General features: G+C 41.0%; 2 protein-coding genes across 6 annotated transcripts in view; one reads left to right on the top strand and one right to left on the bottom strand.

Moving 5' to 3' along the window:
• The window catches only part of SSMEM1 (serine rich single-pass membrane protein 1), a 68,803-nt gene that overhangs the window by 1,560 nt on the left and 52,506 nt on the right, over window positions 1–14,737 (top strand). For 2 of the 5 annotated variants that reach the window (XR_010842086.1, XR_010842087.1), the window contains exons 2-3: window positions 19–197; window positions 3,623–3,764. The gene's annotated coding sequence lies outside the window, so the exon portion shown is untranslated. Of the gene's footprint in view, window positions 1–18; window positions 198–3,622 lie in introns of those variants that run through there. The other 3 variants (XR_010842089.1, XR_010842088.1, XR_010842084.1) reach the window with 2 other exon arrangements.
• Window positions 8,358–14,737, bottom strand: part of TMEM209 (transmembrane protein 209) — a 31,610-nt gene continuing 25,230 nt past the window's right edge. Inside the window, exons 14-15 of the mRNA XM_059074447.2 lie at window positions 13,953–14,026; window positions 8,358–10,834 (exon numbers count right to left, since the gene is read on the bottom strand). Of these exons, the coding sequence (XP_058930430.1) occupies window positions 10,780–10,834; window positions 13,953–14,026 (129 nt within the window). The 3' untranslated portion in view covers window positions 8,358–10,779. The remainder of the gene's footprint in view (window positions 10,835–13,952; window positions 14,027–14,737) is intronic.

Here is a 14,737-nt window from a genome sequence, read left to right as displayed (position 1 = left end):
GTCTCGCATCTCACACAGCCTTCCCTCCCCTGGGGAAAAGCATGCCCGTTTGACACCTCGCCTGCCTGCTCCAGGTGACGCATTCACCTGTCCTTGACGCTGCCCCTGCTCCGTGCAGTCCCCACACCGCACTCCCCAGCCTGCTGCCTCCTGCGCCAACCTCTGCCAGGATGACTGTGTGCCCATCCCTCACTCCGGTAAGTGTCCCTCATGGTGAGCCTCAGGCACCTGGCAGGCAGGCTGTGTCCAGCACCCATCCTGTAACTCCTCTGCCCACCTCCACACAGAGGGGCACAGACCCTTAGCCTGGAGGCGTTGGACGAGGGAGCATCAGAGCGCAGTGGCCAAGCTCTTCCTTCTCAGGCCACCACTCAGCCTTTCCGTGACCAGTGGCACCTCCCTTAAAGGGAGCCAAGAACAGGGTGACTTCTGGTTTTGTCTTGTCTTTGACTAGAGGCCCGAAAAAGAGTCTAGACAGAGTAAGCAGTGGGAGGTCCTAAGACTGTCCGGGATGCCTGTGACCTGACATCACAGAACCTGTCTGATGGGGAAAATGACCCCCTCCTGCAGTGCAGCCAGGGCTCACAGGGGGCACAGTGCAGAGGCCAGACTTCTAGAGTGGGCTTTGGTACCAGCGCCAAGCCAGACCCTGGGCACTCACAGGCCCACTCTGGGCTTCCGGGTCTTCTGTAAAATGAGACAGTCCAGCTCTTTGATCCCGAAGACCACTTCTATGTTTTCTGAGCCCTGACGAGGAAAAAAAAGATCACACCTAAAAGCTGAAGCAGACTGAAAAGCCAACATTACTTGCCTGTAGGTTTCACGATATGTAACAGCTTCTTTCTTTCTTTTTTTTTTTTTTAAAGGCTAAATACAGAAACGGCTTCCCAGGCCTGTGAGCTGGGTAGTCATACCGAACCCCACGCTTAGAAGGGCCCTGTGTTGGGTTTAATGCTCTGCTGTGGCTGCCTTAAAAGTCTTGATAATTTTTGCACAGGGGCCCCACACCTTCATTTTGCACTGGGTCCTGCAGATGTGAAGCTGGTGCCAGCCGCAGGTACTTAGGATGTTGGTCAAGGAGAAGCAGCATGGACGTGTCTGCAGTGTTTTGCTCTATAGCATTTTGGCATCTGGAATACAGAAATGTTGAACATTTCCTCATTTTCAGTGCCTGGGGAAGGGAGAGAAGGTGAGCCAATTATGGAAGCACTTGGCGAAAGTTAAATTGTTCAAGGGGACTAGGAGTTCTATATGCACAGTTACTGTTCTTGGAGTCAAGCACATCCAGGGCTCTGCGGATTGATTCAGACATCTCCTGCAGGGAAATACTACTGTTGTTGCCTAATATCCATTCTTTGTTTCTTCTGTAGTACTAGGGTTATTAGCTGGCCATGGCCCAAAAAACAACTTTTCCCAGGTTCCTTTGCAGCTAGATGTGTCCTTGTGATTAATTGCTGGCCAGTGGGATGTACCTGGAAGTGTCTGCCACCACCCCACTGGTGTGTGCTCTTTCTTCTGAATTGTATTTTTGATCTAAAACATAGCAGAAGAGTTTTAAACCTTTAGACTAGGATCTGATGGAGTCAGAAAAACATATGCTATTAGTTATCATTTCACAGTAGAGATGTATTTAAGAGTGAATTGACACATAGGTACCCTTTAATGTTTAGTTCTTCAAACAGGAAGATGAGGCTAGCATCCCATTTTAAGGGTAGCATGAAAGGGTCCGAGGAGGTGATGTTTGAGCAGAGAGCTTGGTGAAGACAGGTAGGACCTGTTACAGATAGCTGGGGGAAGAACATTCAGGGGAGAGGGATACAGTCTAATTGTTTTGCCAAAAGTGGGGATCTCTTACGATTCAGACTTTTATTTCCAACTATCTGTTGTCATCTCCATCTGGATGTCCCAACAGCAGCTCAAACCTAACGTGTTTAAAATTTATCTCTGCTCAAAACCAGTTTCTCTTCCTATATTTCTGTTACTGCCACTATCTTCATATCATAATGACCTAAACTGAAACATTGGAGTCGTGTGCACCAAATTACCAAGTTATGACCATTTTTCTTCTACAAATACTCTCCAGTCTTTTCTGCCACCTCTGGAGTCCAGGCCCTGGATTACTGCAGCAGCCTTCTCACAGGTCTCTGTGCCTGCAGCTGCTCCATTTTCTGTCCATTTTCAGGACTGTGGTTGGTCATCTTCCTTAAGCACTGCTTTGACTTCCTCTGCTCAAAAAGCTTCAGAGTCTCTACAAATAAAGTCTGCGATCCTTAGCCCAGTAACTAAGGTCCACCTTTCCTTCTGGTCCCATCTTCCCATGCTCTTCTAAATACATCTTGGTTTGGACTCTTTGCAGTTTTCCAAAGACAGCTCTTCCTCTTCTGTCTTCATGTCTTGATTCCTGCTGCTTCCCCTCCTACTGAAATTTGATTACCACCTCTCCCATGAAGTCTCCTCAGCTTCTTGCTCAGCAGAGTTTTTGTTTAATTGTTTTTTTTTTAACATCTTTATTGGAGTGTAATTGCTCTACAGTGGTGTGTTAGTTTCTGCTTTATAACAAAGTGAATCAGCTATACATATACATATATCCCCATATCTCCTCCCTCTTGTGTCCCCCTCCCACCCTCCCTATCCCTCCCCTCTAGGTGGTCACAAAGCACCGAGCTGATCTCCCTGTGCTATGCGGCTGCTTCCTACTAGCTATCTATTTTACATTTGGCTGTCTATTTTACATTTATGTATAAGTCCACACCACTCTCACTTTGTCCCAGCTTACCCTTCCCCCTCCCCGTGTCCTCAAGTCCATTCTCTACGTCTCAGCAGAACTTTCTATCCTTTAACCTATAAAATCCTATTTGCATCACTTTTCTTTCTGGACCTTTTCAACTGCAAAAGGAATACAGCATTGAGAAAAGAGTTGGAAATGGAAAAAACAATCCATATTCCTATTTCAACAAGTGAGTTCACATTTGATAGTTTTTTTAGCGATCTTTGGCGATCTTCATGCATATTTTTACATAACTGTAATCATAGTAGACATACAAGTTTGATTTGTTTTTACTTCCACCCAACATTTCCCCCATCTTTCAAAGTTGTAGGAGTTTTTAAAAGAGGTCAAAATAAGTCTATAAGTGTCTCATTCAAGGGTGTATCTCACAGAGTTGATGTAATATAATTTATTAGACCATCTATCACTGAACACTTGATGGATTTTGTTATAGTCTAGCTATTATAGACTAGAAGTTATTTGAGAGAAAAAAGGATATCTTAAGCCTTCTCTGTATTCCTAGCACCTAGCAAACACTTCAGTCAATATTTATTGGATGGATGGATACATAAATGAACAAATGCACATACTGAACATCCTTAGACATAATGTTTTTCCTGATGAATATTTTCCTAGCCAAAGAATATTAAAAGTGCATTAATATTTTATATAAAATTTTAATATTTTAATATAAAATGAACATTTTGGTGGGCTTTGCACATTGTGGCAGATTGTATTTTTCAAAAATGGCCACATCAATATATGTCCCATCCCACGTGCTGTGATGTGGGACATCCCTCCATTGAGAGGTGGGGTCTATGTTCTCGCCCTTTGAAACTGGTCAATTCTTTGTAGCTGTCTTGATCAACAGAATGCAGTGGAAGAAACATGGAACTTTCAAGCCCAGGTTATAAAAGGTAATATGCTCTGTCTCCACCTCCCCCTCTTTCTCAAGATACTTGCCCTTGGAATTCAGCCACTATATTATGAGGAAGCCCAGGCCACATGTGGAGGCCAAATGTGGGCCTTCTGCCCACATTCCCAGTTAGGTCCCCAGTCAATAGCCAGCATCAACCACTAGACATGGGAATGAACAGCCTTAAAATTATTCAGTCATTCAGCCCCACACATTGTGGAGCAGAGAGAAGCCATCCCCATTGTACCCTACCTGAATTCCTGACCCATGGAGAGAGATACTAAATGATTATTGTTTGGGGGGCAACTTGTGCAGCAGGAATGACTGAGACACACACGTAGTCAGTCCCATGTTGTGTTCCGAAAGGGTTGTACCAATCTGCACTGCCATCAGCAGTGGAGGACTATGGCAGATTCACCACAACCTCATGAGCCCTGGAGAGTGGCCTCTTTGTGGGCATTTACCCCAAAGTCTTAAAATCTCATCTCTGCTTCTCAACTGTAAGCTCCTTGAGGGAATACATCACTGCATTTTTGTTCACAGTTCTTAGCTGGCACTTGGTAAATGCTTGTGCATTTGTACATTTGTTAAAAGTGTGCATAACTAGGGTATACATTGTCCTGGCCAGGAAGCACAGACTTTGACCGTGTAGTAGATTGAAGCTATCTTGGTTTCCTCATCAGAGAAAGCAGATTTCAGAGAAGCAGCTCAGAAAACACATCCTCTAGTTCAATTATACGTAAACTTGGAGGAAACTGTACGGTGTGTTAGGGAACAGGATAATGGTATCCTATAACTGGATCAGAGTGTTCCCAGCCCTCATACCTTGCATCCATCCCCAATACAGCTCTAGCTGTGAGAGATTGCAAGATGCCTCCAATTTTGCATTCTACCGAGAAACTACTGGCAGATACGTATCTAGATGGGGTTTCTACCCCAGCCATGTACACACTCTTTACTATTGAATCAATTTTCATACAGCCCAACAAAGAGGAATGCATGGAAATGTAGAGTGGGCCCTCTGGCCTTTCCTTCTACAAGTTTAGATCCACTGCCTGTTGCCAGCTCCTTCCTTCTTCTCTTCTCTGCCACACTTCCACTCACTGGCCAGAGACCTCTCCATGGTCTTTAGCATGGAAAGCACACTCGTTGAAAATTACAGTCCAGAAAAAGAAAAGGATTGCTTTTCAAGTGAATTCTGTCTACTTAACCCAATTATTAATTTAACAAATATTTACTGAACACCTAACATGTACCTGCCCTCAAGGACCTTAAGGCAGCCGCAGTCTAACAGAAGCTCCATCATTTACAGGAGTTCTGTTCATCTGAGAGGCCTGCAGTTTTCCTTGGGTATTTGTTGTAGCATGGCCCTACTATTATACCTGCCAGGATAGGGTTAGGAGGGCAAGCCAGCCTGAGGGTGGTTGAGTGGAGAGGGGTGTGTGTGGTGAAATAGAGTTGTGATGGGAGAAAGTAGTAACTTACTCAGAGATACAGTAGTTTAAATGAAAGATCATTTCTCTGGCTACACAGAAGAAATATCTGTGTTTTATTTAAGAGACACTGTATTCTAGGATATGGACTTTGCCTCCAGCTTCTATCCAAGGCACTTGGTCTAAGTGGAGTCTAACCACTGCTTTAAGGTAATTAACTCCAGGAATTTTCAAGATGGCATTAAAAAAACTTTAAAGAATGCATGCAGAACATTTAACTGGAAGCAGAGCATTGTACTGAATTTATTCTTAAGGGTAGTTAGCTAACTTGAGATGGAAGCCATATAACACCTTTTCACACCACCAGGTTTTGGGGCTGATGGCTTTAGTTCAGACTTCATTCTGCCAAGTCTCACTTTCACGAGTTAGCAGGACTACTCGTCTGCTCCTCAGGCTGTCCAGTGGATGATACCCTCCCCATTAGGAACAAAAGGGACCTTTCTTTGGAGTTGGAGCTCAGTAAGCTAATGCCTGTATTCTGGGCCAAAACTATCACAGAGTTGCCTGATTCCAGTCTACGTACCATGTGTTTGAGGAAGAATCATGCCTGGCTGTGGCTCCTGAAAAAACAAGTTTTGCCCCCAACAGAGCCGATCACCACCTTCTGACTTTTCTCCTATGGGATGAAGTTCATGAAAGCAGTCTGATTCAGGATTGTTATTTTTTTTTCCTTCTAGTTTAGAAATGGGAAAGGAAGGAGACAGTGTTTTCTTGGTAGACCAGAAAGCCCAGCCTTCAAGATACAAGGGCGGTACTGTGCCTGATTGGGAAATGGCCAGGTCTGGGGTGGGGGAAGGAGAGAGGGAGCAAGAGGCAGGTCCTAGCTAGGCTAGGACAGTTGGGGTGGGTATGAGTGTGTCAAGGCATGAAGATCTGTATACATCTCAGCATGATCCAGGAATGACAGAGTTGCTTTATGATGCTAAAAAGGGCCATTTCCCAGTTTTATCCTAATGTTATTCTGAAAGAGTTTTTAAAGCCATTTTTTCCTTACCCAAAAGCACTGTCATCCATTATTTTCATTCAGCTTCTCAATGATCTCTGAGGTATGAATGGTATCTTTCTTATACCCAGAAATCACAGTGTAAAAAGTTAATTGCCCTGCCCCAATAGTGACAGAGCTCAGTCCTCCAAAGTCTCAGCCCATTCAGGCCAGTGGCTCCTCTAGCCAGACTGACTGTGGAATATTCGTTTCGGGGGCATGAAAGGATTTAGTTATAGCTTTACATTTCACCCACAGCAGTACCTGGGATTGTTTGCATGTGACTTTGCTAGGGAATATCATTGGGGTCACTGTTGTCCTAGGTGGACAGAATTCTGGGCACCCATGAGGCTGTTCTTCATACCCATCGTGCTGTATTGGACTCTTCTCCCTAACCCCGACTGAGGTGCCACCCTCTGTAGAATCCATAACCTGTCCCCCAGGTCAGTGCACCTCATTCAGTGTGGAAATGGAATTACTGATGACCATTCAGGGGCCAAATTAGAGATGTGGCTCAGAGCTAATGCCTAACAATCCAGCAGGCTCAGCACAAAGCCATTGGCATACACAGTGAGATGTGGTAATGTCACTGGGGCCTAAGAAGCACAGGTGATGTGCAAACCCCTCTCACTGTAAGTGGGCAGATTACCGCCCCTCCCATCCCCCCAAGGATCCTTCCCCAAGGTCTTCTTGCCAGAGATTCCAGCCCTCTGCTGCTTATCCTCAGGTATTGTTGGCCCTACCTACAAGCAGGGGAGTGCTGTCACTGAAGACACCTGGACGGATGGGTGGGCCAGCTACCCTCTCTTGGCCCCTCATGGTGGACCCTGTAGTATCTGGGACAAGGTGCTGCTGGTAAGTTTAACGGCCTCCCCTCAGATCACTAAGGAAGGACCTCCAAGAGTACAGGGAATTGGTTGTGTATTTTCCTAATGCCTACACGTTTTAGGCAGTGTCCCTGCTGCAGCTCTTCAGGTCTGGGAATGTTTCCTCCTCCTTAGGCCTAGACACAAAAGTAAAGTCAGTGCACCTGGCTGCTCAAAAGGTGTCCTTTGACGAGAACTCAAGCCTTTCCCAAAAGGTAGCTTTAGCCATCATCAAAGTCTTCCTGAATAGCAGCACAGCTCAGACTAGTAAAAAACTCAGGTCTTTCATGAGGATGAGACAAGCTATGAGGACCCATCCTTAGAGACTAAAAATCACTTCTGAATTCATTCATATGGCAGCTGAGTGCCAGAAAAGGGGCACAGATCTAATCACCCTGGGGGAGAAATGACTGCCAGCTGCAGTGGTCAGGATCAGCTCCAAATAATAGCAGGTTTAATTAGAGCAAAGGAAGGGCAGACTGTAGAGGGGGAGGGGACATCCCCAGGGAGTGATCAGGATGGGCAGGAGATACATGCAGACAGCCCAGCAAGGAGCAGCCTACAATGGCTGAAGCCAAGGATCCAGGTGGATAAGGCTAGCTTGGGGCCAGATTGTGAAGGGTTTCAAATGTCAGGCCAAGGAATTTATCAGAATGAAATGATCAAACAAGTGTTTTAGGAAGATGAATTTGAAGAGAGTGTGCAGGATGAATTGGAAAATCTGGAAGCATGGCAACAATTAGGAAGCTGTGAGATTAATTAGGCTGTTGTAGTAGTCCTGTGTGAGTCGATAAGGGTGTAAATGAGCATAGTGGCAGCAGAAATGGAAAGGGACAGCTGCAGGAGACATTGTTAAGGAAGAATGGATGAGATTGCTGCCTGATTGGATTGGGGACCCAGGGAGCTCAAGGAGTCAAGATGACAGCAGAGTTTTTGAGTGTGGGCGACTGGTAGTACAATGAACAGAAAAAGGGATGTTAGAAGAGGGAGCTGTTTCAGCAGATGTGAATTCAGTTCCACACATGGAGAATGTGCACGGTATCCAAGTGGAAATGTCTGACAGGTCACAGGAAATTTAACACTGGAGCTCAGGAGAGACAGTATGGTTGGTGATAAACTTGGGAATCAAATGCAGAGGTGATAAATGGAGTCACAGAATGAGTGAGATCTCTAAGGAAAAGCAAAAGCACTGAGACAGAGGACCAAAGCATGACCTTTGAGGAATGCCCGCATTCAAAGGATTTATATCACAAAGCTGAGTTTAGAAGTGCCACCTACATGCTGCACGTCTTCACCACTAAAATAGCAGTTTAAAGTGTATATTTGAGAAAGTCAGGCAACACAGCATTTTTATGTTATAGTAGGAACTAAATTATAAACATGCCTCTAAACAAATCTGGCTGAAGAAAAGGCTGATATTCATAGAGAAAACATAATCTAGATTAGTGGATTTGATCCCACAAGGATGAGTCAAGCAAAGAAAATAGAAACTTGTGAGAAACATTTACTCATTTTAACACAAGGACCAAAAATTTACCATGTTTGCAGTGCACTGTCTTCCTGAAGTATGAATTCAAACTAATTCATCAAAGTATTTTTAATAAAAGCTATATAGTAAGTATATGCTGGCTCAAACATTTGTGAAGACAAGTTAATAAATGAAAGCTACCCAGAGTATAGTAACCCACACCACCCTTAGTATGCAAACAAAATATCTTTTCTTTTTAATGTGTACCCCTAGTCTTTTTACGTGAAATAGTTACCATATATTGCATTTCTGACACATAAACTTTAAAAACATTTTTAATATAAGAAATGACACATCATTTTTTATTCTTTGTAACTGTGAAGTAGACACACCAACTTTTGAAACAGTAGACTTCGATTTTTACATGTTCATATATTTAACACGTTTAATTGGTATTTTATCATAACAAACATTTAACATACATTAAAAGCAGTTAAAAGATAGAAACTTCCTTTCCTTTGGACATCTGAACAAGATTTACAAATTATACAAAATGAGCTGCATATGTAATACTGACACGGAGTTATTGAGAAAAATACTAGTTTTAGTTGTTTCCAGGTAAAGCAGTCTCTAGTAACATGTCAACCCAGAAAATACATGCAATTGCTAACTAGCCTTAGATATATACTACATATACATGTAAGAAAATAAAGATGGAGAGTCAAGCAAAACTTACAAACTTGATTATTTCTTACTCTCCAGATATTTTGAACATGTCTAAAAAATTTAAACAGATAAGATATCATATGATCTTAAGGGAACTCTTAATATTATGGAACAGTGAAACTGAGTTATTAAAACCAAGGCAATTATTTTCTTGATGTCTTCATCCTCTTAACTAAGACCTAAATAGTTTAATTCTATCAACTAAATTTAATCCAAGGGTTGACTTATTTTTATAGTTTATTTTTTAGTTTACAGTCTTTTATTCCTATCAAGTCTTTGAAACTGGTGTGATTTTACACTTATGGCACATCGCAATTTGGACTAGGTGTGTTTCAAGTTCTTAACAGCCTCAGGTAGCTGCTGTATTGAACAGCACAGGTTTAGAGAGACACATAAAGAAATGCACATGCCTATGTGATTTCAAACCATGGTCGGTGATATGAAGCAAAGGTGAAAGGTACCAAGAGAGGAAGCGGGGGATCTGTGGGAGGTGGGAATGGAAGGAGTAGGGGGAGGGAGAGCTTCTTTGGGAAAGCAACATTTAGGCAGAGCCTAGAAGGGTGCTGAGGAAGGTTGGCTAGACCAAGAGTGGGGCCGGAGTGTCTCAGGCGGCGGGAGTGCACAGAGGCCCTGGGATGAGAGCTGAGAGAGGGCCAGTGTGGCTGGGGCACGGAAGGAGAGGGGCAAGGCAAGACTGCAGTGGAGGCAGGGGCGAGGCGGGCAGAGGGAAGATCAGGCAGCATCTTTCAAACCATGTTCAAGACTGTGAACTTCATCAAGAGTTGACTTTTTAAACATGAATACCGTCAAACCTCTTCCAATAATATTTTTATTTTTTATTTTTTTGCGGTACATGGGCTTCTCACTGCTGTGGTCTCTCCCGTTGCGAAGCACAGGCTCCAGACGCACAGGCTCAGCGGCCATGGCCAGCCGCTCCGCAGCATGTGGGATCCTCCCAGACCAGGGCACGAACCTGTGTCCCCTGCATCGGCAGGCGGACTCTCAACCACTGTGCCACCAGGGAAGCCCTCCAATAATATTTTTAAAATGCACATGAACTATTATTTAAAAGTTTATCTCATTTCTTTAAATATGGGCCTTGGGCTAATTTGTTGAACACTGGGGTAATACAAACATTAAAAAAAATAAGCAATTTGCTTTTTCTAAAAAAATTATTTATACTAAATAACTCAACTGAAAAAACAATTTTTGTGGGGAGGAATCAGGCAGATGATTCTTATTTGGGGGTTTACAGTGAATAAGGACTCAATTAAGGGGGAACTGCACTGTTTTGGCCAACATAAATCTGAAGGGTTGCAGTTTTTTTCTGAAATGATAAAGTAATGTTTCTTGGTGTAGAAGATATAGGGCATACTTTTACAAAGGAGTTTCATAATAGCTAATTTTTTGTTAAATCTAAAGAGTCTGTAACATACATATATATATCTTATTTCAGAAGAGGCAGTGACGCAGAGATACTTAGATTCAACTTCTGATTCAGTCAAATATCAACTTCTGATTCAGTCAAATAAAGTCCAAAAGTTTGGAATTAAATGACCCACTACTCGCCAAAAATCCACAAAATATTCACACCGGATAGACCAAGATTAACTCTCCTATAAAGAGAAAAAAATAGTTTTAGTGGAATTGATTGCCCAGCATTTAAGGTCTTTTTTCAAATAACTAAAATAGGAGTCTTTACAAGGGAGACATGTTTAATTAACATTTAGTGCTTTTCTGAAATAAGTTATGTTACACATGGTTTATCAGGTGAATTCTAGAAACAGTAATTACTTTCTTAACTGTGCTTAAAACCCAAATTTAGAATAAATGGACTTATGGAGTGTTGAAAATTAATTTTTCAGTGGGCCTCAAGAATTATTACAACAGATAGAGTTAAACAGACAATTTTAGCAAGTAGGATTTAAGTAAAAGTGTCAATTAAATGTTTAAAAATTGAGGAGTTAAGAGATGCTAGGCCTCTTAGAGAATTTTACCTGTTCAAAAAAGGTCATTTCATCAACTGTGTATTCCCATTTCTCCATACCCTCACCAACACTGCAAATGATAAACTTCAATTTGATAGAAAAAATTGTTTTAATTTTGGCTTGACTGTATGAGACTAAGCATCTTTTCATGTTCATTAACCATTTACATGACACTCTTCTATGAAAGTCTCTCGTGTCTTTGACCATTTTCTACATTTTTCTTTTCTAATTAACATATATGCTCCTTATACATGATGGATATTAACTTGGCTTTGCTCTAAATGTTGAAATTATAATGCTTTGTCTCAGTTTGTCATTTAGTTTTAAACTTTATTTATGGTGTCTTTTGCTAAACAGGACACTTAAATTACTGTGCAGTCAATTCTGTCTAGATTTTTTTTCCCTTTTGGAGGTAAAAATATTCATCTCATTCCACTACCGCACAAATATGTGGCAATGAACTGATAATGGATTTGTATCAAACTGCTGTGTTATGGGCATGATTCCAAATAGTCTATATTTGAGCCACTTGCTTATTTCCTTTAAGCAAAGGAAATTTCCTTCCTTTAAGGTATAGGAGAGCAATTTTTAACATCTGATTGTTCCAAAATGTATTAAAAAGATTAATCATATTTTAAAAGTTAATTTCAAAGACTTTTCCCTTGGTTAAAAAAAAATCCCAAATAAATAAAACACAGATTAGTTTTAGTCTAAAATGTTTCATTTTCCACATGTAAGTTTCTCATTCAGAGAAGATAAGCACTTTAAATATTGTACCCATTCTTTTGGGCCTCTGCGTAAATTACTGCCCCACTAAGATGTTTCAGAAAACCCAAATGAACTTTTTGGCCAACCCAATACTTGTAAAGATTTTACATTTTTATGTATATGATGAACTATATATGGTACTCAACACAAGCTTCATGCTATCATGACAAATTACTTATGTATCAAGTATCAATTTAGATTTTGAGAAAAGATAAATTTTCAATTAAAACCAAAAATTCATTATTTATTTAAAATACTTCTAAATTAATTCCTCACTTCAAAATAGTCTTCTAGAAACACTGTTAAGAATTACAAAACAATATATAGCACATTCCATCTTTCTAAAACATGTATATCTAAATACTGCTAGAAAATTTAGGAAAAAAGTCTGTATTTACTGACATAGAAGAATATCCAAGATATACCATAAGATTAAAAGGCAGATCACAGAGTAATATGTTTGGGTACTATATATATATATATATATATATATAAAATTCTTTTTTTTTTTTTCCCCCCCCAGTACGCAGGCCTCTCACTGTTGTGGCCTCTCCCGTTGCAGAGCACAGGCTCCGGACGCGCAGGCTCAGCGGCCATGGCTCACGGGCCCAGCCGCTCAGCGGCATGTGGGATCTTCCCTGACCGGGGCACAAACCTGTGTCCCCTGCACCGGCAGGCGGACTCTCAACCACTGCGCCACCAGGGAAGCCCAGGTACAATATATTTTTAAACAAAATGAAAACTAAAAACAAAATCAACTTTCCCCAGAAAGTAGTCTGAAAATGTACACCTGAAACTGTTAACACACTGGATACCTCGAGGGAGAGCTGATCAGAAGACAGAGTTGATCAGAGGGGAGTTTTCAATGTCTAGTTTATATACTGCTATATTGTTTAAATATTTCTATATTAAGCATGCATTATTTTTGTAATTAAAAAAATAAAAAAGAGCCATGGTAGCATAAATATTCTTTAACTCAGTATATCCAATGCATTATTTCAACATGTCATCAATATACAAAATTATTAGAGATATTTTACTTTTTCTTTTTTGGTACTAGGTCTTCAAATTCTAGTCTATGTAGTTTACACTGATAGCCCATCTAAATTTGGACTAATCATGTTTCAAATGCTCAATGCCACATGTGGCTTGCGGCTGCTGTATTGGACAGTGCAGTTCCAGAACCTGTGTAAAACAGGACACCTATAAAACTGAAAAGCATGCATAACCAAACTGGAACAGACCCCTGATGTTTTCTATTCAGCCCTTCCCTTTACATTTTTTTAACCTCAGGTTACTCAGTACAGGCAGAGATGGACCCAGAACCTAGATTTTCAGACTTCCAGTCCTTGCATTACCAGATTTACCCAGCATTAGCTGAGGTCCATTTACTTCAAATATTATTTGAAGGACTAAAATTTCAAATCATCTAAATAACAAGACAGCAATTTTGAGTTTACTGTAACAGTATGTGAGCTTCATTACTAAGTATTTAGAATAAACAAAGTAAACAATTTCAACTGACCATTTTTCCATCCCAATTAACAATATTATGGAACCGGTACTGACTTAGTCTCTCTGAAAGTGTAAACATTTTGCAGAAGGCTTTGTGTCTGAAATGGGATAGCTTGAATAAATAGGACTCCAGTTTTGTTTTGGTTTTTGTTTTTAAATTTTAAAGTGGCAAGAGCCTGATATATCAGGGTTGTTCCTCTGGTGGACACAGCTGTAAAGCCAATGATGTGGTCAAATTGCCTATTTATCAATGGGGAAATGGAGGTTCCAAGGAATTACTGTAATGGACTTGCTCAAGATGGCAGAGCTGGTTAGTGACAGGGCTGAGCTAGTACTAGAAGCCATATCTCTTACTGTTCAGTCCACAAATCTTCAGTATATGCTGCTGCCTTCTGCAGAATCTGAACATAACAAAAACAGTATATAAGTTAAGTACTTGTATTTTTAAAGCATAAGTACTTACCCAAGCATTCCTGACTCTTTGGTCTTTATGATGTAGAGGAACATTAACAATGTATGAAACATATTATTTCGGCCCTGGAACAAAGACAAAAAATACAGCAAGATTTAAACCTAACCAAACCAAACCATTCAGCCTGATAGGTAAATGCAGATCCTATCAACTTATATTCTACTAACTCGGAATTCCATGTAATTCAGCCTTTCATTCATTCATTCATTAAACAAAGTGCCCACTTTTGTGCTAGGAAGTGGGAATACTGTGGTGAATAAAACAGAGAGGATCCATGTAATTGAGAAGCTTAAGGTCTAGTAGGAAAGGCAGACAGGAAACTCAGAATTACAATAAAGTGTGATGAATGTTATGAGAAAGAAGGAGGTGTAGGGTGCCATGGGAACATATGCATTAAACCCAGAGTGGTGAGGCAAGCAATGCCTCCCTGAGAGAGAAATTTTTAAGTTGAGACCTGAAAGATGAGCAGAAATAAACACACTGGGAAGTTCCCATATATGGGGAGCAGCATTTATGGAGGTCTGGATGGGAGCTATTCTGAAGCTGGTACCCCGTATCCTATACACAAAAAATACTCTATGCCCAAAATTAACAGCATAAACAACAGTGTTGGGATTAAAAAACCTTTAATCACACTTCAAAATACATTATGATATATGTTAACAGTGTAAGTAATATAGTAAATGTAAATTTATTTTATCTACAAGGGACTATGAGGCAGCATTTTGCCAGCACTAAAATCAAACTATTATATGTAATTTCTGGTCTGTGAAATA

Source organism: Kogia breviceps, chromosome 9, assembly GCF_026419965.1.
Source record: "Kogia breviceps isolate mKogBre1 chromosome 9, mKogBre1 haplotype 1, whole genome shotgun sequence".
NCBI lineage: Eukaryota > Metazoa > Chordata > Mammalia > Artiodactyla > Physeteridae > Kogia > Kogia breviceps.
Note: the sequence above shows the minus strand (reverse complement) of the source record. Positions and strands in the feature narration are given on the sequence as shown.